At 35.2% G+C, this 23,738-nt stretch overlaps 3 protein-coding genes across 5 annotated transcripts in view; 1 reads left to right on the top strand and 2 right to left on the bottom strand.

Moving 5' to 3' along the window:
• The window catches only part of LOC115452506 (transmembrane protein 165), a 52,812-nt gene extending 42,224 nt beyond the window's left edge, over positions 1-10,588 (bottom strand). The window contains exons 1-2 of the mRNA XM_037441015.1: positions 10,366-10,588; positions 7,534-7,666 (exon numbers count right to left, since the gene is read on the bottom strand). Coding sequence (XP_037296912.1) covers positions 7,534-7,659 — 126 coding nt within the window. The 5' untranslated portion in view covers positions 7,660-7,666; positions 10,366-10,588. The remainder of the gene's footprint in view (positions 1-7,533; positions 7,667-10,365) is intronic.
• LOC115452807 (exosome complex component MTR3) overlaps positions 1-23,738 on the top strand; it is a 63,909-nt gene that overhangs the window by 9,736 nt on the left and 30,435 nt on the right. The gene's annotated exons all lie outside the window — the stretch shown is intronic.
• Positions 14,727-19,138, bottom strand: LOC119190390 (pleckstrin homology-like domain family B member 1; the record flags this gene model as incomplete). Its single annotated transcript, XM_037442163.1, has 4 exons — positions 14,727-16,971; positions 17,294-17,381; positions 18,408-18,507; positions 19,039-19,138. Coding segments are annotated over 4 exons (471 nt in total), but the record flags the coding sequence as incomplete, so codon positions are not given.

Genomic DNA, 23,738 nt, shown 5'->3' with positions numbered 1-23,738 from the left:
AGCGAGGGACTTTGTTTTATAATATATATTTTTAGAACTTTTTAAGAGGAAAAATCCCATCATACATCATTGTTGCATAATTTTAACCGTTTACGCAGCGCACGCAACGGAAGCTCTCAAAACTAATAATTTTCCCCCGTTTTTGCAACATGTTTCATTACTGCTCCGCTTCTATTGGTCATAGCGTGATGATATATAGACTATAGCACTCCGAGATCAAAGGGCTATCCAACACAAAAATATTTTTTCAGTTCAAACCGGTAGTTCCTGAGATTAGCCATTACTGCTCCGCTCCTATTGGCCATAGCGTGATGATATATAGCCTATAGCGCTCCACAAATGAAGGGCTATTCAACACAAAAAGAATTTTTCAGTTTGGACCGGTAGTTCCTGAGATTAGCCATTACTGCTCCGCTCCTATTGGCCATAGCGTGATGATATATAGCCTATAGCGCTCCACAAATGAAGGGCTATTCAACACAAAAAGAATTTTTCAGTTTGGACCGGTAGTTCCTGAGATTAGCCATTACTGCTCCGCTCCTATTAGGTATAGCGTGATGATATATAGCCTATAGCAGTAGTTCTCAAACTTTTTAAATGACGGAACCCTTTTGGGAAGCAAAATACTTGATGGAACCCTACAATAAAACAATTGTTTTTATAAGTGTATTTTTTATTAATCAGCATAATAAAAGTACAATGTAACAGTTACTAATTATTATTGAGAGAGGTGTTTTGATTTTTTTTTCTAAATTTTTGCGGAACCCCGACAGAGGTATCACGGAACCCTAGGGTTCCGCGGAACACACTTAGAGTATAGCTGGCCTATAGCACTCCACGAACAAAGGGCTATCCAACGCAAAAACAATTTTTCAGTTTGGACCGGTATTTCCTGAGGTTAGCCATTACTGCTCCGCTCCTATTGGGTATAGCGTGATGATATATAGCCTATAGTACTCCACGAACAAAGGGCTATCCAACGCAAAAATAATTTTTCAGTTTTGGACCGGTACTTCCTGAGATTAGCCATTACTGCTCCGCTCCTATTGGGTATAGCGTGATGATATATAGCCTATAGTACTCCACGAACAAAGGGCTATCCAACGCAAAAAGAATTTTTCAGTTTGGACCGGTACTTCCTGAGATTAGCCATTACTGCTCCGCTCCTATTGGGTATAGCGTGATGATATATAGCCTATAGCACTCCACGAACAAAGGGCTATCCAACGCAAAAAGATTTTTTCAGTTTGGACCGGTACTTCCTGAGATTAGCCATTACTGCTCCGCTCCTATTGGGTATAGCGTGATGATATATAGCCTATAGCACTCCACGAACAAAGGGCTATCCAACGCAAAAAGAATTTTTCAATTTGGACCGGTAGTTCCTGAGATTAGCGCGTTCAAACAAACAAACAAACAAATTCTTCAGCTTTATATAATAGTATATAGATTATGATATTTTACTGATTTTAATTTATTGTGAACAGCGTATTATATTATGTTAACTGTAGAAAAAAAATATTTCATCGGGTTCCCTTTTCAAAATTTTCACCCTTCGCCACTGCCGCGCAACAATACACCTATACCATCAGGACACTTAAAAATAGCATTTTGAGTTTTACTTATTCGAACTACAAACAGTTTTTACAGCTTAGACAATGGTTACATGACACTTATTCAAAGGGTAAAATTTTGTTATTCACTGATGTCTAGCATATTTTAAATAACCTACATTATTCATAACCGCAAGTGTCTATTGTTTACAAGATATTATACAATAAAAAACCACGGGTGTAAAGCAATGTAGGTACTGTTTTGTTTGTTGCTTTGAATGACGAGAGGAGCTACCGTTCGCCTGATGGTAAGCTTCGAGCGCCCATAAACAGTAGAAACACCATCCAACACCTTGAACACAAAGTATTGTTTGGTATTCCACTGCGCTCGCCATCATGAGACATGGGGTGTTAAGTTATTATGTCCAGTAGTTACATTGGCTACAATGTCCTTCATTTATATCGGAGTATTTACCAAAATGATAAAAACCTTATATGCTGCCGTCACTGAACACGTGTTTGACGAAAAAAAATCGATGTCATAATTTATTTATTCAAAAGTTACAATGATTCCTAATTCGGGTTTTCTAGAGTCCATTATTCAATTTATACAACAAGATAGTTAGTTTATACTATCTTATTGTCATTCTGTTAAAATTTAAATGTCATTCTTTTAAATAATCGTGTCTTACGCACATTTAACTTTAGTGTACGAGTATATTAAATCTATGGAAAATACACTGGCTACAATGTCCTTCAAACCGGAACACAACAGTGACTACACACTGCTGCTTAGCGGCAGAAATAGACATTGCAGTGGTACCTATCCAGGAGGACTCTCATATATGAGAGACCTACCACCAGTATCAATCAGTACCAGTATTATCGATGAGGTATTCGCCATAGAAGCCATTTGGCATAACGAAGCGCTAATTACATCTCATACAAAAACCGAGACTCAAGACGTTGCCAAGTTAGTTACACGCCCATGTTTTTTGTCACCTTTATTATTAGCTCCTGTTTATTCTGTGCAAATTTCGAATGCGTAATTTATTATTAAGGTTGGTTGGTTTTTATCTGTGACACTGCCTTGGGCATCCTCATTCATCCAACGTGAAGCTTATGGATAAATTTCTTTAAATAAATTAAAATTAGGATATTTTAAGAAGCAACAGTAGAAATGGAGGAGGCAGACAGATACATACCTATATAGCAGAAAAAATACTGCTATCAAAACGAAAAAAAAAAATATTGACAATCATCTCGGAAGTTGGCATACTAATCAAAATGATTTTACTCCAGGAAATTATGACAGCCCTAGGAAAATTTGTCGCTGACACAAATACAGATTGATTCAAAAGAAAACCCTATGTGGATAAGGTATATTAACACAGACACTTGTATTACTCATCCGCCTCATATACTATAACCTTGTATATCCTTCAACACTACGTTTTTATAGTTTACATTATTATCAGGTTCTTTACCGTGAGGAAAACCACAGTAAAAACTATAAATGTAAACGTGACGGATGTTTATTGTATGAAATCATATTTCATATATTATTTACGGGCACAATAGTGACCCCACTGGACCTGATGGTAAGTGAAGTGGGGTCCTATAGAATGTCGACTGACGAGAGATGATTGCCCGTCGACAGTCAACACAATAGGGTACCGGACTCATTTTTGTTCTTAACAATTATCAAATATTTACATAATTTAAATTATAACACCAAAGAAATTATTAAAATCCAGTGAAAAATCAACAAGTTATAAGCATTTGAATTTCGATGGAAGGGGTAATTAACAAGAAACAGAAAAGAGACAAAATATCCACATGTGACGTCATCGGGAATTACGACGCGTGCGAAAGAAAGAGATGAAGCGATATCCCCACATCGCGCCCACTTCCGCACATTACAATATTTTAAATATGAATTACTCGCTCATTTTTTAACCAATTTTAATGCTTTTTTCGCAGAAGTGATTCTTTTTCGTATTTAAAGCCATTACACATAGAATAATGTACAAAATCAAGCATAGGCCGGTCCCCTATTGTGCCGGCCTGTTGGAACCGGATATACACAGGCTGATCCCGGAACGCGACACGATATCCAGGCGTAAATAAAATACCTACCACCAGCAAATATATATTCATAATTTACACGTCTAAAATTATACTACATGAAAATAACACCACGCATTTTACCTACAGCGTAGATAGAGGTAGACGTAAGAAGAGCGCATTTAATTACTTATAGTTTATTCCCATTTTTCAATCAGACGCATCCCTACTGCACCTGATGGTGTCGACTGACGAAAAGGGCGAAGTTGGGTAGACAGCTACTCTGGGGTGAAATCAGGGTAACGCAAAACAGAAAGACAACATGATGCGACTTTCCAATGTATCAATATAATATTGGATACTTAGTGCATACTAAGTTATAGTCTCTATAGTTTCGGTGACACCATAAACTACTACCCTACTTTCAAAAGAAAAAGATGAATAAAATTATAACATACTAACACCGCGGATCAACAGGTGTTCTACATAATTTATTCAACAAATATTCACAGTCGATAATTTATCGATAAATAAATCGTTGACCAATATTTTTAGTTTCAGCGCCATCTAGGTACGTACGACAAAACTAATTATAATCTAAACTTTGTTGAATATAACGATAATCTAGTACTTTGTCTCATTTAATATTTACGGTCTACATAATTTTAAGTTGTCAGCCAGCAGTAATAGATGTCGCTATTGGAATGTTGACAGATCAGGCAATAAACCCGACAACGTGTATGCATTTTGTTTGAAACTTGAGGGTGGGCTGATGATACATGATCACCCTCTATTTCTAATGCGAGAAATATAGATAGATAATAATACAGCTTTATATTAATGTATAGGTACTGTCCGACTATTGGGCACGAGCCTCTTCCACTACCAAGAGGGTCTCCACACCGAATGCCAATGCACGGAACACATTTGTCGTAGCTCTAGATACACAGTTCAGTGTATATAAGTACTGTATCCTCTTGACTGTAACTAAACATTATGGCCTATGAGGGCTCGCGAACAATTACCCTCCTTCTCTCCACCACCTAACCTAAAGGAGTATCCATCCTTTCTCCTCATATCCCTCCCAATTCTCCTCCGGACCCCTGCAGACGCAAGCCCGGTGGCTTCAGTGCCACATACCCATGTTTCCCTCGATGTTAACTGCAAGGACACCTTCTTACAAAACAAACCGAAGGGTTTAGCCTTTAAAATAAAAATAAAATTAAATATTTTATTTATCACGTAGGCGAACAAAGTTGCACTTATGATACGTCAAAACAAAGCATAAGAATAATTATTATTATTTCTAAACAACCATTAAAATTACTTATATAACTATGGACATTTTAAATTAGGGATAAAATATATAATAAAAACAAGGTACAAACTGAAGTAACCAGCTCGGGCTGGCAGCTTTAGTCCACCACTACCAGTTCTTGTGTAGAATTCTTGGGTAGGTAAATGAAGGGACCGTAACTCGCAACAGTCGAATAGTAACGCTACTGACGCCATCTTCTATCTATTATAGTAACTAATACTCTGTAACATGTACAAAGCGTTAATAAGCAACTGGGTTTATCACCGATTTATGACTGACCAATTTATCTCCGTCCGTTGACCTCTGCGGGAGCTAGCCGCAACTGAGAAATTATTATGTCTTCACTCTTCAATTTTAACACGTATGGTGTAAAATATAATGATATTAATTATTTAATCACTAAACAATAACATACATCGGGGAATCAATTATCCGGACGTCAGTTATACATTGCATTAAAGTCCAAAACTATTTAATTGATTTTGATTTCTTTCCACTTCTAGGAAGCTACATTACTCCTAAGTGCTATAGGATACTTTTTGTTCCGGGAAAATATTTATACCGTATAAACTTGTTCACACAAGTGGGGCCACAGGCAAAAGCTAGTAATTCTTATGTATAAAAATTTTAATCCTTCACACATTCAAGTATCCGGATTTCGATTATCCGAATGTCTTACTATAACCTTTAATCTGGCTCGCCTAGTCTCCAACATAACAGCGTAAGATTTTAGAAACAAGAAATCGTTATAGTTCAATTATTATCAATATAACAACAATCACACTATATGTAGACTGTTTAATTTAATTTTGTCATAACCTCCGACATCAGGCCACTGTAATCATAAACAATATGCATTATCTATGTTTACTACGGACCAGACTAAATATATATTTACTGATTAAATGTTTTTTGGGAAAATCAAGCCACCGTCAAAACAAACAGGTTATAATTAACTAAGTGTTTTGGGTTTCCTCTGTTAGTAAAATAGCCGGTAAACAATATACGATACTGTACGTATTATAAGGGCTATTGTAGATACAGTCAGCCATAAACGTAGTTGAACAAGTTCAAAATTTGTAATCGGATTTAAACTATTGTGACCTTATCAGCAATCGTTGTTTCTTAACTATTATAAACTTCAAAGGATTTAATTTATTTTAAATAAAAAGAAACGATTGAAGTTAATATGTTTCGAATTTGTTCAGTCACTTTTGTGGCTGACTATACATATATTTATAATTTACCCTTTACGCGTAAATTATAGGCTCTGTCCGCATAAAAGTTAGTTCGCGGGAAAATACTACTTATGCTACTCACATAACGTAATAAAGAAAAGATTTTTTTTTCATTTTAAAACCTTTGGAAAAGAATTGCAATGTCATTATATTGTACCGCCAAGAGACAGTACATAAACACTGTTGAATTGCAGTATAAATTTAACTGTAGCCAGTTTAAGCTCTTCGGTAATAAAAAGTAATGAAAGGTTTGTTACTACAAAGCTAAATGGCTTATAGTCCGGTCAATTTAGCCCAAAAATTGGGGTAACCTTGCATTAATTTCCAGAAAGCTGAAAATTTACATAGAGGTTAGGGACACCATTATTATGAAATGTGGTGTGGTGCGACCTTACAAAAACAGGTAGACGGAACGGCCACGCGAACAATGGAATGGCAGGCAGATGTTATTGTTCAAGGGCACATGGTCCCTTAAAATTAGGGAGTCCGTTTTCTTAACATCATATTTTCAGTATTATCGGTCAGTATGAATTCAGTATTATTAGTCACGCAGACTTATAGTTTTACTTATATTACAAGCCCAGTGATATTATGATATGATAGGCAGCTTAGACATGCTTATTATGGAGAATACAGCGTAAGAAAATTTTGTAATTGTTTTTTCTCTAAAATGGTTAGTGTTATGAAAAAATGTGTAAGACAATTTTGTAGATAATTGCATGATCTACAATTTTTGTCTGACATATTTTATCATAAAACTAACCGTTTCGCGGAAAAATTCAAAAAACCTATTTTTGCAACCTTTGACCTTGAATAAAAAAAATTTGCAGACATGGGATCGATGGGGACTTTTCACAATATCATAACAATGGTGTCCCTAACATCTATGCAAATTTTCAGCTTTCTAGGAATTTTTGCAAAGGTCAATGTCTAAATTGACCGGACTATTACAATTTGACATAGCGAAGATTCTCGCGCATTTTAATTGTTCCATATTTTGTACGTACACTAAGTTTTGCCCTGAATATGGGTCTGAGAATAGGCAGACAATAAAAATTACGTAAACATGATCAGAACTTCGTCCCGAGTGCATGACGCGAATACTTTATTTCCATTTATTTTTATTAAGGTACGAGTTGGATACATCGGGACAAACTGACCTAACATAGGACAGTCATACATCCCAATACTTCAGGGCATGATACGATTTCACAGTTTATAACCTATTTATTTATGTATAGACGAAACTGATACCATAGGCATTGTCTACAGTCCTTGTGTTCATTACTTATGAGTCTTATCATACTTTGACAGAAATTATCAGCCATTCAACTCAGATTTCTTACACCTAACATACCTCCGTGGTGCCTGGCATAGCCGGAGACGGCGACGGCGGCACTGGCCCGTGCCCCTGCGCTGCTGCGAACGCCCATGTCGCTGCGCACGCGCAGGCTGCGAGGCACACGGTCCGTCTCTTCAACATCGTTAATCTGGAATGTGATATTTCTTGCTTATCTATTTATTACTATGTATTAACCGATAAAACCAGTATTAACCTTTGTAAGGCTTCATTTTCATATTAACAGAACTAGGTCGTAGATTGCCTGTTCCATACAAGTCGGTCCACGCGATTAGATACATAATGTTGTCACATTATATTTTTAGACACGCCTGTGAAATTTATTACATTGTAGCCAGTGGCATTGTGAGCATTAACACCTAATGCCCCAAGGTGACGGATGCACACACAGTCCTTTATAATTCAAAGTTCAGATAGTGTTACTGTCAATCGACAATTGTATTGCATACCCATACATGAATGACTCATTCAGTCATTCATTAAATATATAACATAGTTGCTTTTACAGCAACTAAAGATAAAAAATATTATTAATACAATTATATAGTCAGAGAACCTATTCCTTCTATGGGGGCATAACTACACATCTTTGAAACTAAGTGTGTTCTAATGGAAGGACAGCTTAAGCCATGTCAGTAAAAGAGGCATAAAATCCCCTATTTAACCATACAATTATCAAATCTGCCCTACAGTTTGAACATCCATAATAGTAAAAAGATAGAGTCGTCCCCTTAGATGGAATAGTCTAATCATACTCATACATAGTGAATAAAAACTCCTAAAAATGATTATTTTATGAAAAATAATTAATAATTGGTTTTCCCGTAAAGTACTGCATGAATACCTAAATTTCCTTTAAAGATTTAATCAGAACCTCCAAGTGCTGATAAGCAAACTTATCTGTACTTATTTTAAGACTACTTTACATTAACTTTGTAATAAATGGGAAGGCCCAATAATTATAATTTGCAAAATCAAATAAGGTGGTAAAGATGTTTTTTTATGAAATATAAAAAAACAGTGTAACAATAGTAACTACATATTATGTTACATAACATATTTTAATTTAAATAGATAATATATTTATTATTCGATGAGTATTCTTAAAGTCTACATATATTATAAAACCTACTATGGATTAAAGTACAGTCAACCACATGAGTAGCAAAATTCAATACAAGACTATAAATAATCAATGTATTATTTTGTTATGTCCCTAAAGATCATGAGAAAAAAATGAACAACAATTAAAGTTAAAAAAGGTGCTGAAATTTTCACGCATTGGACCCATGTATTTTTATTTTATTGATAAATAAACTCCAAAATCCTCCAAGGATTGTTTCTGTGATCATTGTTTTGTAACTGAGTTTGTAAAATATTGCATATTTTATAATATTGGGAATCATCATACCCCATTGTTTTTGAATAATTTCAATGTCCTGCTATCTTGTGGTAGTACCATCCTTTTTAGTAAAATTTTATATTTAGATTTTTTTAAAAATTCACACATTGTTTTATCAAGACTTTTATTCATACTAACATTTTGTATAATAAGTTAAATAAAAAAAGTTCATTTATTTAATGGTACTTTATAAAAAGGATGTAAAGTAAATAATTTGAAATGAGATTGAAGATTTGTTCTTTAATTTTGGAAAAACAGAGTACAAACATATTTATGTGTTCTTAATTAGAGAACCAGATGGAAAAACAGTATTTCTTTTCCAAATGATTGATTTTATTTAAATTAATTAGTAAAATATTTTTCTAATCACTTTTAATAACACAAATATTAGTTAATGATATACTGCACAGCATAAATACAGCATTTTATAATAATGATACAGCATCATTAGACTATATAATACAATTTGAAACTGCTTGGCGTTGTTAAGTTATGCACAATGTATATACAACATTTGTAAAGTGACTGTTGTATAATATACTTATATAAACATGTATTTTTTATCTTTTGCATATTTACTATGTTAAGAGCTTGGTTTTCAAAATTTGCATATTTATCATTTAAATATAAAAATAGCATACAACAAATTAAAGTTTAAACTAAAGAATTATTCGAAAATTATCTTCATTGTTAATTTTCCTAACAGGTATTACAAAATTATAACATTCAATACTGACTTTGACACAACCTTCATTATAGAAAGTAAAGTAAGAACAAAAAATGCTCAATATTTTAACTGTTTAAACTCATGGCTTGGCCTGTATATTAAGGTTATTTGGAGATTAGTGAATTTTTTAGAGTTTAAACTATTAAAAAGTAAAGGCTATTTTATAATACATGGTTGTTTATGCTAAAAAAATAACTACATTATTATTGTTATCTGTAGGTATCGCTGAAAATTAAGAATATTCAAACCATATACCTATATGGAGTAAAAATTTAATTGCAATGTATAAACAATGGCACATAAACATTACTTTATGTAGACTTACCTGTAATTTGTCTAGCTACAATGTAGAAATGGTTGCTACGAAGACGACTTGTACTAAAATTTTAGTATCAAAAGAGATAACAGAGCGGGTATATATGAATTCTGAACATAAGTCGAGCTCTGGATAATATGTTTTACCTAACAATTATCACATTTTATAACTGACTTCTCACATGCAGGGGTGCCGATATAAGTTTCATATATTTATACCACAAACAATATGTTTATCAAAATACAATGAACCGTATAAACAGCGTTATCGCGTAACTAAATGTAACCTTATTAGAGACGACAAATTTATTCATCTTTAATCACAATTTTACTATAACACACGTGAAACGTCATCTATACGGTTCATGACGGCCAATATACTTACTTTTTCGTAGCGCGCAATGGCGTCCTATTCGTCAAAACAATTAAAATACTAACAATACTATAACATTCCGATGTAATTTATGTTAAATTGTTAGTTTATTATAAGCTGATAAAACGAAATTGCCTATTTCATGTTACAATGAAACGACTGGCAAACGAAATCTCGACAAATATTTGACAGGTTGAATTAATATTGACAGATTTGACATTGACTTTCTAATACCTAAACCTTTATTGATAGCAATAAAAATTATCGACACAACTGACTTTCTAAAATAAAATTATAATAATTATATATGATAGTTCTTATTAAAAAACATTTATATTCTCAAATTATGATGAAAAAGTATTTCACTATTTTCGTGTTTATCAATTTATGAACGAAACCTGATACATTAATAATTGAAATTACCACAAGAAAACTGGCTTTATTTCACTAAAATTGAGCTAATACATTTTACTGACAGATAACAATAATATCGCCTTGGTGATGAACCATAGAGGAAGTAAATGAGTACATATCATTCTCCCTCCCCTAAGACATAATCCTCCAAATAGGTCGGTGGACGTCTGTGACGTGTAGATCGCCGGACTTCATCTCTTTGATCCTGAACAATGGATTCACGAGTTTCAACAGTAGTCTCAGGTTCATCATCATTATCATCAGAAGACTGTATAGGTGCTGTTTCAACAACTATGGAATCAGGAGTTTCAGAATCATTAATAAGAGTAGGCTCATGATCATCATTACCAGGAGACGGTAGTGGTGCCAAATATCTGTTCGATATTGTACCTTCTCTTCCATCGGAGTATCTTACATAGGAATAATTTGGGTTACTTTGTAGCAGCTGACCTTCTTCTACAATAGGATCAAATTTGGAATTTCTAGCATTTTTTTTTATTAAAATAGGACCTGGACTCGTCAACCACGCAGGTAGTGATACTCCATTTGGACTTCTTCGTGAATGATTGAACATTCGTTCATGAGGGGTCATATTTATGGCTGTGCACAGAAGCGATCGAATAGAATGCAAAGCCAAGGGTAGTACTCTTTCCCAATCTGTAATATTTAAACATTTGGATTTAAGACTCAGTTGTATAGTCTTCCATAATGTCCCATTCAAACGTTCTACTTGGCCATTTCCTTGAGGATTGTACGGTGTCGTTCGACTGCAAGCAATTCCAAGAGATACCAAGTACTGAGTAAGCTCCTGTGACATAAACGAAGTTCCTCTATCTGAATGAATATACAAAGGTGTGCCGAAAGTGTAAAAAACTTCGTTAAGGCAGTTGATTACAGTATTCGCAGTCATGTCTTTACATGCAAACGCAAAAGGAAACCTACTGAATTCATCGATTATGGACAATATATACTTGTTCTGCGTTTTTGATGGTAACGGTCCCTTGAAATCGATGTTAAGTCTTTCAAAACAAGCTGTAGCTTTGATAAGCTGACCATTTGATGAAGCGTACCTTGGTTTGATCTCAGAGCATACACGGCAATTAGCAGTCATTTCACGAATATCACTGATTGAATACGGAAGGTTCTTCGAACGTACCCAGTGATTCATTCGTATTATTCCGGGATGACAAAGATTTTCATGTAATTGTTTTAGGTTGTTGGTGTTCATGTGTGCGCATACTCGAGACAGAGCGTCAGCGGCTTTATTTTCTTTGCCCGGGCGATAAATGATATCATACTTAAAACAAGATAATTCTAATCTCCAACGCTCAATCTTCTCATTTTTTATTTTGCTTGAGTGAGTTTGATTAAACATGAAGGAAACTGATTGTTGATCTGTTATTAATTGAAAATGTTTTCCAGTAAGATAGTGCCGCCATTTGCGTAGAGCTTCAACTATAGCAGCAGCTTCCTTCTCAATCGAAGATTGCCGTCTTTCGGAATCAGTTAAAGTTCGAGAAAAATGCAACAGGTTGACCTTTTGAGTTAGAGTAGCCGCGAGCGCGTTTTCGGAAGCATCTGTTTCTACGACAAATATAGCTTTTTCGTCAATGGCAAATAAGGTAGCCCTGGCTATATCTTTTTTTAGATCACTAAATATTGCATTAGCTTCATTTGAGAACGGAAAAGAATTTACAGAAAGGAGTGGTTTAATTCTTTCTGAAAAGTTTTGTATCCATCTTGAATAATGAGCGAAAAGTCCTAGCGCCCGTTTCAATGCTGCAGCATTTTCAGGCGTGGGCAAATTAATTAATGGCTTTAGACGATTTTCATCAGGTTTGATTTTATTGTTTTGTATCGTGTAACCGAGAAGGCTTATCGTCGTTTGATTATATACACATTTTTGTTCGTTCAATGTAAGATTATATTTACTTACTGCGTCCATAAATTTCGATAAATTATTATCGTGTTCTTGTTTTGTCTTCCCACAAACAGTAACGTCGTCAAGATAAGTGAATACACCCTGTAGTTGTTCCTGCTCTATGATATAATTCATTGCGCGCTGAAACGCTGCAACACCGTTTGTTACTCCAAACGGAATCCTAGTAAATTGATATAGTTTTCCATTCGCTTCGAATGCTGTGTATATTTTTCTTTAAGTAGTATAGGTACTTGATGATAAGCACTTTTAAATCAATTTGGCTAAAATAATTGTATTTAGCCACTTCCGCCACTATAGTTTCTATCTTAGGGTAAAGGAAAAAGCATCAAGTTCAGTAAACTTGTTTATAGTTTGCGAGTAATCTATTACTAGTCTCTTTTTATGTAAGCCTCCACCTGCGATCAGAACTTGTGCTCGCCAAGGTGATACACTGGGCTCAATTATTCCATTGTCAAGAAGTTTAGAAATTTATATTTTTATGAATAATTTGTCTTCTTGGCTATGACTTCTTGATCGAATGGCTATGGGTTTTATGTTAGGTGTTATATTGGTAAATAACGATACAGGTGGCAATGACGCCTCTAAGACATTACAAATTTGTAACGGCTCTTGCGGACCCCCAAAATTGAGTTCTAGCGAAGAATGTGTTTTAGAATGTCGTGACCAATAATAACATCAGAGCAGAGATTATCCACAATCAATAATGGTTGACATTTATAAAGATGCTTTTCAAGTTGAATATTTGCACGACAGATTCCTTGAACAAAGGATATGTGATTGCGGGATGCTAATGTAACCGTTTGGCTACAGGGATTAATTTTTACTTTTATTCTTTGGGCAAAGTTCCTGTCTATAAAACTAACAGAACTTCCGGTATCTATTAAGGCCTCTGCTTTACACCCATTAATAATGATACACACAGTAGCCTTGCTTAAACAGTTTGGAGATGCAGCCGATATGGCAGACAGTGGATTGTTACATCGTTGTTGAACATCATCATCATAATCCTCTGTTATAGCGTTTACTCTTTGTGGTTGTCCTGATCTGCATACATTTGCGAAGTGCCCTTTTTTAGAACAAAGTTGGCAATTTTTATTTGCCGCAGGGCAATTTATACGTTGGTGAATATTTCCTCCACAAAAGAAGCATTGGCGTTTTGATATATGACGAAAGTTTGAGGCAACAGCTACTGCTTTATTTCCAGAATTAGACGCAGCGTTAAGATTCAATGGTATGGTAGTCGAATTGACATTAGTGAAAACATTATTGTTCTTCTCGGCATTTTCGAGTGAAGTTGCTAGATTAACAGCTTCGTCCAAAGACATGTCTAACTTTTCAAGTAACCTTTCTCTTATTTTTTCAGATTTTATACCAGCAATAAAAGCACCGCGTGTCGATTCGTTTTTGTATTCTTCTGCAGTTACTTGTTTAAACTGACAATCAAGTGCAAGTAGCTTCAAAGCCCGTACATACTCTTTTATAGTTTCATCAGATTTTTGTTTACGGATAGTCAATAAATGTCTAGCTAATATAATATTTTTAGGCTTTATGTAAGTAGTTTCTAATAATGCCATAGCGTCGACATATGTGTCGCATTCTTGTATGAAACAATATATTGAAGGAGAAAGGTGGTTTACTAACAACTTCAATTTCTTTGAATCAGCAATATCTGCGTATTCTTCTAATAAAAAATTTTCGAACGTGGCGCGCCAATGTCTCCATTTCAAATCTGAAGCCGCTGCATTCGGCTCTTCCTCGAATCGCTCTGGGCGAAGATACCGTGATAAGGCAGTTTCAGCTTTCTTTGCGACTGACATGATAGAAAAAATTTTAGTGAAATAAATTGATACATTAATAATTGAAATTACCACAAGAAAACTGGCTTTATTTCACTAAAATTGAGCTAATACATTTTACTGACAGATAACAATAATATCGCCTTGGTGATGAACCATAGAGGAAGTAAATGAGTACATATCAATAAGCAATTAGTGTAATGCGGGAAATAAAAAACATATTTATATTATACGCTTTATTATCTCGTGGTTAATAATAATGTGACCTTACACTAAAATAAAATTGGTATCAGCCATTTACGCCTACCATTAAAATGCTAAATGATTTATACACTGGTATTAAAATAATCACGATTTGTACTTAAAAATATGTTACACATGCTTGGTAATAACTAAATATTTCGAAGACCTTTGCCACATCACTAGCCTGCGAGACAAAATACTTTCATATATAAGTATTTACATGATGGTTTGTACTTGGAAAATTTGATGTAGTGACATTATCTACGTGCAAAAATAATAGATTTTAAATTCAAAGATTGTTACAGACAATAAATTTTCTGTAAAAAATAGAAACAGCGTTCTGATAATAGCTTCATGCCTTGATTAGAGTAAATCTCTTAAAAGCGGATGCGGAACAAAATTAAATACTATAGGTATCATATCTTCACAATTTTCGACTACTTAATTTTTATAATCTGTACTCGAATGTACTCATGCGACAATGTATAGTTGCCATGCTAAAACCGAATATACTAAAATGGTAACATTAATAAGCGTGCATATATAAATAATTTAGCGAACTTTATAATTAAAATAATACATGGTAATCGCAAAATGTATATTTTAGTAAAAAGAGCCATTTACTCTGGTCCGGTAAAATAGCTGCCAAAAAGTTAAAGGAATTAAATCATTCAGCCATGATAAAACACTTCAACAAATAATTTATTTTTTAAAAATAAAAGCTTTAATTTAAATTTGCCATATTTTTAACAAAACATACATTTCGAGATTTTGCCAAAACGCGTAAGATTTAAAATCTAAATTCATTTGTATTACGGTGTCTGCATAATTATAATAAAATATTATATTGTAATTAAACATACAGAATGTTTATTTTAACAGTGACATAACATCATTTTATTTTAAACATATTTTGGGAATATCTTAAAATCATTTCACTTCTTAAAAATACATTTATTAAAATTTATAGTTACATCACTCATTCATAAATATATTGTATTAAATGTGGTAAGACTTTGTTAAAATATTCATATGTGAAAGGGACATGAATTGCATATTTTCACACCTGTAGATTTCAATGAATATATTTATTAAAAAGACGGAATTGTAAAAACGTGTACATTTTGAAATATTAAAAATATCACGTCCCTTTCCGTATCTGGTTAAAATTTTCTGTAAATTCAGTCTTAAAGAAGGCACCGATTACGTCTCATAGAATTATAAATGTATATAAAAATAGTTGCCCCACACTCTTGCACAATAATTGGCACAGTTGTTAAAAGCTATTGGTGTTTATAAATTTCATTTTCAATAAATTACGTTTTGGCTAAGAATTTTAATTACATATTATAGAATACTGTGTATATATTTTTATATAATACGAAGAATATATTATTATCTTTTTCCCCTCCGAAAATTGCCACACATTATGTAGGAAGCGAAAGGGAAACAAGATAGTTACATCCTCATTCAATTTAAGTTCTCAAGAATATTCCAGAATATTCATGGCTACGCGCCAGAATTCTTATATCTTAGAAAATCTAGAGTTCTAGATAAACTCCAAAATATCCTATCCTACATGCATATCACTGAAAAGAAAACATTTCAGCGCTACACAATAAAAAGTAACAATCACTTTTGACACATGATCACACTAGCTGACACCTGTCAAAATTGACAGCTGTCATTACACACTACACACAACATTCATCACTGAAAATCAACCCGGCACGGAGCGTAAATGCATTAATTGCGGTTTTAATCTGACATGTATTACGTCAAAAATGACATTAACTACACATCGTTGTGACAATACATTCACAGAAATCTAAAATCTGTGTCACTTTAAAATTCCCACACAACTGTCGCTACCGACATCTCTATTGTCCTACTAACATCACTAGTGACTAATATAAAAATTGACACACGGGAACGTCACTAGCGACCCATCCATTTATCACATCCAAAAACGTCAATACTCGGTATTCCCCACAGCCACCGGCGCGCCTACAGATTGACAGGTGTCAAATCTGACAGCTGTCATTCGAGATACTCGGTATAACCCTGCGCGCCGGTGAAGATGACGTCGATCCAGATGCGTGCGGCCTCTCCCGACGGCGCCATCAGGTAGTACCGCCTCTGACGCGTCTTCACTATGAACGTGGTCTGCGGGTTTGGTGACTTTGACGTGTTGCCGTGGTCTAGGTATACCTCTTCGATTACCTGTCAATATTATTAGGGTATTTTTAAAGCTTTATTTATAATATATTTTAATTATATTATCAGAGTATATCTAAATAAAATTTACGGATTTAAATTGTTAAATTTAACAATATGTTTATCTCATGTTAAATATATTTTGATAGGGGATAAAAGTCAACATAAAATAAGATTCAGCACTATAACCAAAGACGTGTAATCTAAATTCATTAATGTGGCTATTATCAAATGAAAAAATAAATTGATAATATGCTTATGAGTCACTAAGAAACCGAAAGCCGTCCCAAAACTTTTAATTTTAAAAAAGTCAGTCTTCGTTGCGTACCTGGAAGTACGCCCCGCCCCGCGGTTTCTTCTCACTCTTGTCCCAGTAGTAGACGAACGTTTTCGTCTCTCTGTCGAAAACGAACCACCTACAACAAAAATTATTTAATAAGAACAAGTTACGCTCAACAGATGTCGCTAGTAGAGTAGGTGGTGGTAGGTCTCTCATATGTGAGAGTCCGTCTGGGCAGGTACTACTGCAATGTTTCTTTCTGCCGCCAAGCAGTGTGCAGCCACTGTTGTGTTCCGGTTTAAAGAACATTGTAGCCAGTGTAAATACTGGACATAATTAACATCTCATGTCTCAGGATGGCGAGCGCAGTGGAATACCAAACAATACTTTGTAATTCAAGGTGTTGGTGTTTCTACTGTTTATGGGCGGTCGTATCGCTTAACATCAGGCGAACGGCAAGCTCGTCTCGTCATTCAAAGCAATAAAAAAAAGGTGGAACATAGACTGGGGCCTCATTCTGTAATGAGAATGTAAACTCGTGTTACATTATCTTCGTGAAATTAATGTAAAATGGCATCATGTATGTCAATTTCTGTTGTCTTAAACGCGACGCGGTGCGTTACGTGCTTGTTACGCAATGTCAAAATAAGGCGTGGCGTAAAGAACAAGGCCCCTGATCCTGATGTTACCTTTCATTTCATTCATGTCATTGTTAATGATAAACAAACAAATTCCTTGGTAACATATAAAATAATTTTTTATCCTACAAAATACATCCTACAGAAATTTAGACGTGTAATTCGTTTAGCTAATTACGTGGCTGACTGTACCATGGGGTTAATTAACACATTCACCCAATTTGTACAAGCTTGTCCCCACCACTGTTCATCTTGCTCATGACTTGTGCCGTTTACAGTACAAAATAGTTTCGATATACCTTTTAGCGGTGTATAGATTGGCGTCGCTGTAGAGGAACAGATGGTTAAGTTCCTCTATGGAAGGGCAAGATTCCCATTCAGGCAGATGTGACCCCTGACGCTGAACATCATCGCACCGTCATCAACGAGACCAGCCGCAACTGCATCACCGTCGCTTCGCACCGCATCGCAGACGAAATGGCGGTACTAATTGTACCGCCACAATCTTGAGGGTAGGTACTAACCGTTTGGACCATGTGTGGAACTTGGCGCCGAGCTTGTGCAGGTAGCCGCGGCACGACGTCGACGTCACCGACACGTACGGGCACACCTCGATCTGGTGACCTGCAAACACACATTCACACTTCACATTGTTATATTGATAGAGTTGCTACGGCTGCTGAAGGCCCTATGAATATGTCTTCCTCCCTGATTCCATTTTTTCCTAAAATTTAATATCGTACACATGATTCTATCCTTAGCCAATATCAAGAATTATATATGAAATATAATTTAATGTTTGATATTTGCTATATCGAAATACTCGTAAATATATCATATTATATCGAATAGAAATTCCTATTGAATCATCTTGGTGTTCGGTCTGCGATTTTAAGCGACTTCAAAAAGGAGGAGGGCGATAAAAAGGAGAATATTAATCTAGAATTTTATTTTTGTATGTAACGTGATATCTCCTCCAATTATGAACTGATTTTGAAAATGCTTTTTGTGCTAGGTTCGGCATAGCTTCATGGTGGTCCCGTGTAAATTTCATTGGCCTACACCCAAAGATAGAAAAATGAATATGAAATTAAACAGAAAATTGTAAAGTGCTACATCTGCCAATCCCATTTACTCTCATACAAAACAACTTACCGGCGGACTCGACGTGCCGCCTGAGGTCGAAGTCGTCTCTATCGACGGGCAGGTACCGCGTGAGCGGCTGCTGCGCTCGCTGCACGGCGCGATGCTGCGGTGGTTGCGGTGCGGCGCGTTGCTCAGCGACACTGCAACATCACACGAAACATTATAACATATTCACATCTAAAGTCATTCATCACCAGGTAATTTTTAACGGTGAAGGAAAACATCGTGAGGAAACCTGCATACCTGAGAAGTTCTATAGGAATTTTGAGGGTGTGTGAAGTCTACCAACCCGCACTAGGCCAGCGTGGTGGACTAAGGCCTAATCCTTCTCAGTAGTACAGAAGGCCCGTGCCCAGCAGTGGGACGGTATATAATACAGGGCTGATATTATATTATATATTTTCATCCCTAAGGTAAAATAAGATTAGAATTGGACTATTTCCGGAGGCGCAAACAGTTCATTCACATCCTAATCTTTAAAAACATTATACAGTATAGTCAGTTATATACTGTACATCAATACTAAATTTGTGCTCTAAAAGTAATTACCAATTGATAATAAGCCGTTGCTTATTTGAAATGTCCGTATGACAAGATGTTACAGCGTCCTTAGATATTAATACACAAATAACATATTTACAGAAAATATGTTAATATACGCATTAAAATCGTGCAAATCACGATGTGGATAAATCTGAAGTATTTTACATTGATGTTTTGCTATTTCAGGGTAGATTGAGTAACCATCACATAAGCGCAAAACTTTTGTATGAAAATCTTCTCAATGTCCACTCTATTGTTTGTAGGAGCTATGTCTGAAACTACTGAACCGATTATGCAAATTGTTTCACTAATCGGAAGTTACATTCTGAGTGTTATAGGCTACTTTGTATCCCGGGACATATTTAACCTGGTAAGATAGGTTATTATACTTTTAAGGTTTAGTTTACTTTTAGGTATCGTCAAATATTATAGACAGAACAGCTACTTGGTGCGCGCAAGCAGATATTACATAAGCATAATAATCTAGATCCCTCTATAACAAGTGTGTCTGTGGCTAAGCTCTTGATTTCTTTCATTAAATGTTTTATTTTTTAGTATCCGTTTTTTGTAGTAAGAGTTTTACTCATTCTCAAGTTACTTAATTTAACACTATAAGTGAGAACTTGTTATTGGCTTTTTGACACGTAAATTGTTGCTATTTGTAATATAATCATACCTATATAGCTGTAAGTTTTTCATGCTGTAAATAAATAAATAAATTATAATCTAAATATCGCTAAATGTTTTTATTATAAATTTAACCCCACACCAATATCCACGGTTGACGTCACGTCATACCTGTGGCTGGACTTTTCACTCAAACATCATATTTATATTGAAAGTGTTGCCAACAGCGATCCGCGGTGCTAATATTCGTTTTATTGCTTCGTTATAGCCGGATATATCGTTTGATACGTCATTTGTTTCATTTAGAAAACGATGTTTATTTTACGTCTTTGAAATATGCGAATTGATTAAAAAAAATCTACTACCAAAAAACTAAAATAGATTAAATTATACATATAAATGCCTTCCTAAATAAATTCTCTAAATTAGAGTTAAAACCAGATCAAAATCGATTTCGTAGTTTGAGAGTAAAGTATGTGACTTCAATGCATATCTATATATATAAAAATGAATCCCTATTTTCCTTGGTTATGCCATCACGCGTGAACGGCTGGATCCGATTTCACCTTATTTTTTTGTTGTTTTATTTGTTATTATCAATAGAAGGTTCTTATGAAAGAAAAAATTCAAAAAAATTGCGCGGAAAATTAGAAAATTTAAAAAAACTTAAAACGAACGAAAACATAAATTTTATATAACTGTCAATTGTTTGAAATAACTGTTAGCGATTGACAGAATGCGCGCTGCAAATTCATAGTTAAGACGGGACAACGTCTGTCGGGTCAGCTAGTTATTTATATACAAAAAGTTAAACGGTTACTAGAAGTACTTACAGATATTATCCCTGCTGAAGTCGGAGGCGTGGCTGAGCGGTCGGCTGTCGTCACTGCGCTTGTCCTCCTCAGTGGACTCCGTGCGAGAGTTCCGCACTTGCAACTGTAACCAAACAAACGATATTGATCAGTGAAAGAATTTTTATACAAAAAGACTCCAGTGCACCTGATGGTAAATGGAGTGATCGAGAGTTTACTTTGGTAGTCAACATTATGCCGATCTGTTTAAAGTCGGATATACGTAGGCTGGATCCCCGAACGCAAACTATCATGCCCGGCGGGTTTAACATTTTGTGTACGGTGGTCGATATCCGGGCGGTTACAATTATGTATCCTGCAAACCCCGGTTTTAGTTGAGACAATTTTTATCAATTTCTTAGTATCGCTAAACGAAACGAAGTGGATTGGCATTACCGACTCGTCGCCCAGTAGATGAACTATAGGCTTCTCCTCATTCACAGACGTTTTTATCTAAGGACAGAGCAATGCTGTGATAACAAGTCTGTTTCTCAGCTTTGTTTATCTGACAGCTTGCTGTTTGTTCAGCTTTGTTTATCTGACAGCCAATCAGATTCAACTTGTACCTCAATATTAGCCAATCACAACGGCCCTATGTCTAAGGACTACGAAGGCTGCCATGCCGTCAGCACTGAGAAACAGGCTTGTTTGTTTAAGATAGAGCTTAGATAAATAAAGTCTATGAATAAGGGGGTTAGAATAAAAAAGAACAGAAAGAAAATATAAATTTCGATAGAATAACTGGCCACAAAGTCAGCTATACTATCTAGGCTCACTTATAAACGCTGTATATGTGTCTTAGTTATACAATGTTTTCTCGCTTCCTCTGACGGTAGTCACTTGGCAAAAGCGAAACGAACCACTATATTACAGTTTCTTTTTATGACCCTAAGTTTTTAACCTAGCGAGGGTCGGCTACAAATACACTGGTTTTGGGTGAGATCTTTAGGCGTTGGCAACCCTAAAAATTTAACGACCATGCTGAAGGTATTCCACTAACGGGTTAAGAAGCTCAGGACGGTCACTGGAAGAGGATGGGAAATCAACGATTATGGAATTACTGTCTGTTACAACCATTGACGTATATTGTATAGACACGAACGTCCATATAAACTATTTGTTCAAAATCTGAACTAAAATGGCAACCAAAAGGTCACTGTTATAACCTATTTATTCACTTGAACAACAAAGAATTTTACTTATTTGACTATTTTTTATTCAAATCCAGGTTTACAGACTCGAGTTCTTATATCATGAGCGCCACTCCGTACACAAAAGCTGTCAATTGACCACCCTAAAGTCAGTTTGACTGAATTGCAGTTCAATTCTAAAACACAGTGAATGTTCGGAACGCCAAATCTAGTAGTTACAAAGCTTATTAATAAGGCAGTAGGAGTTTTAAAATGCCATTACTAGCCTAATGACCTGCCCACTACCCATCCTTACGTAGATGTTAATAGTTGCAAAGCATTTCAGATCAAAACACACATCCATTTTCTTTGAAGTAACACATTTAATAGTTTAGAATTTATTATTTCCACGTTTCTTGAAAGATTCGAGAATTTATTCGGTTTTACATAAATTGCGCAAATCATATTTCACGTGTTTATTTTTGTCAGCTTCTTGAATATTAAAAAATATATTTAGACCGTTTGATACTTAGGGTTTTATGAAAACTGTTCAAACGTTTACAAATTGTAATTTTAGGGGACTTTTAGAAAGTGAGTCTTCGATTTTTTTAATACAAGGACGGCGTAGTGTCTCTACTGCACCTGATGGTAAGTAGAGTGGGGTCCAACTGAATGTCGACTGACGAGAGATGATTACCCCTTGACAGTCGACACAATTATGCCGGCAGGTTGGAACCGGATATATACAGGCTGGTCCGGAACGCGACACTTACGTGGGCCACTATGGCGGGTTTTAACACCTTGTGTACGGCGGTCGCTATTAGGGCGGATATAAAATATATCCAACCACCAGCAAAGATAAATTTAGATTATTTCTAAATTTAGAAAATTAGATTTAAATAATACGTAGTATCGCACACTCTATCTTTCTCTTCCAGGAGTAGATAGATTTTAAAAGCTAAGTTTAGACTGGCAAGTTCTAACAGCAATATTTTGCTACAACTCTTAAATGCGTTTACAAAATTCCAATAGTTCTATACTAATGCGACTTGCCGCAAATGCTGAAAGTAGCAAAATCAGAAGTCCAATTTCCGTGATTGTTAACACGGTAAACATGAAGGTAGTCTTTTAAATGTTCTTTTCTTAGCACATTGAAATTAAACTAATTTCAATAGGGAAGATGGTTGGAAGATTGCATAAGCCTGGGATCCAGTTCTACATTTAATCAAATCGGAACCCAAAAGACCGGCTGCCAGACTTCAAGACACTCATTGTGCGTAGATCGGACCACCAACAGCTAAAATTTTTAAAAGAACGTTGTATATTTGTAAAATGTAGGTAGATATTGTAACTCTGACTTTGCGGATAAACAACACCTCAGTCCCCGTGACCATGAAGGCTGCAAAGTCTTCGAAACGTCGGGAGAAAATAAAATACTAACCGCGAGAGAATCTGAAAATTAGTTTAATTTCAATGTCTAACATTCGCGTAAACATAAGAAATAATTATGTTCTCTTAGTAATTTAAGCACCGTTTTACACATAGCATCGTGTCTGTC

This window comes from Manduca sexta, chromosome 4, assembly GCF_014839805.1.
Source record: "Manduca sexta isolate Smith_Timp_Sample1 chromosome 4, JHU_Msex_v1.0, whole genome shotgun sequence".
Taxonomy (NCBI): Eukaryota; Metazoa; Arthropoda; class Insecta; order Lepidoptera; family Sphingidae; genus Manduca; species Manduca sexta.
Note: the sequence above shows the minus strand (reverse complement) of the source record. Positions and strands in the feature narration are given on the sequence as shown.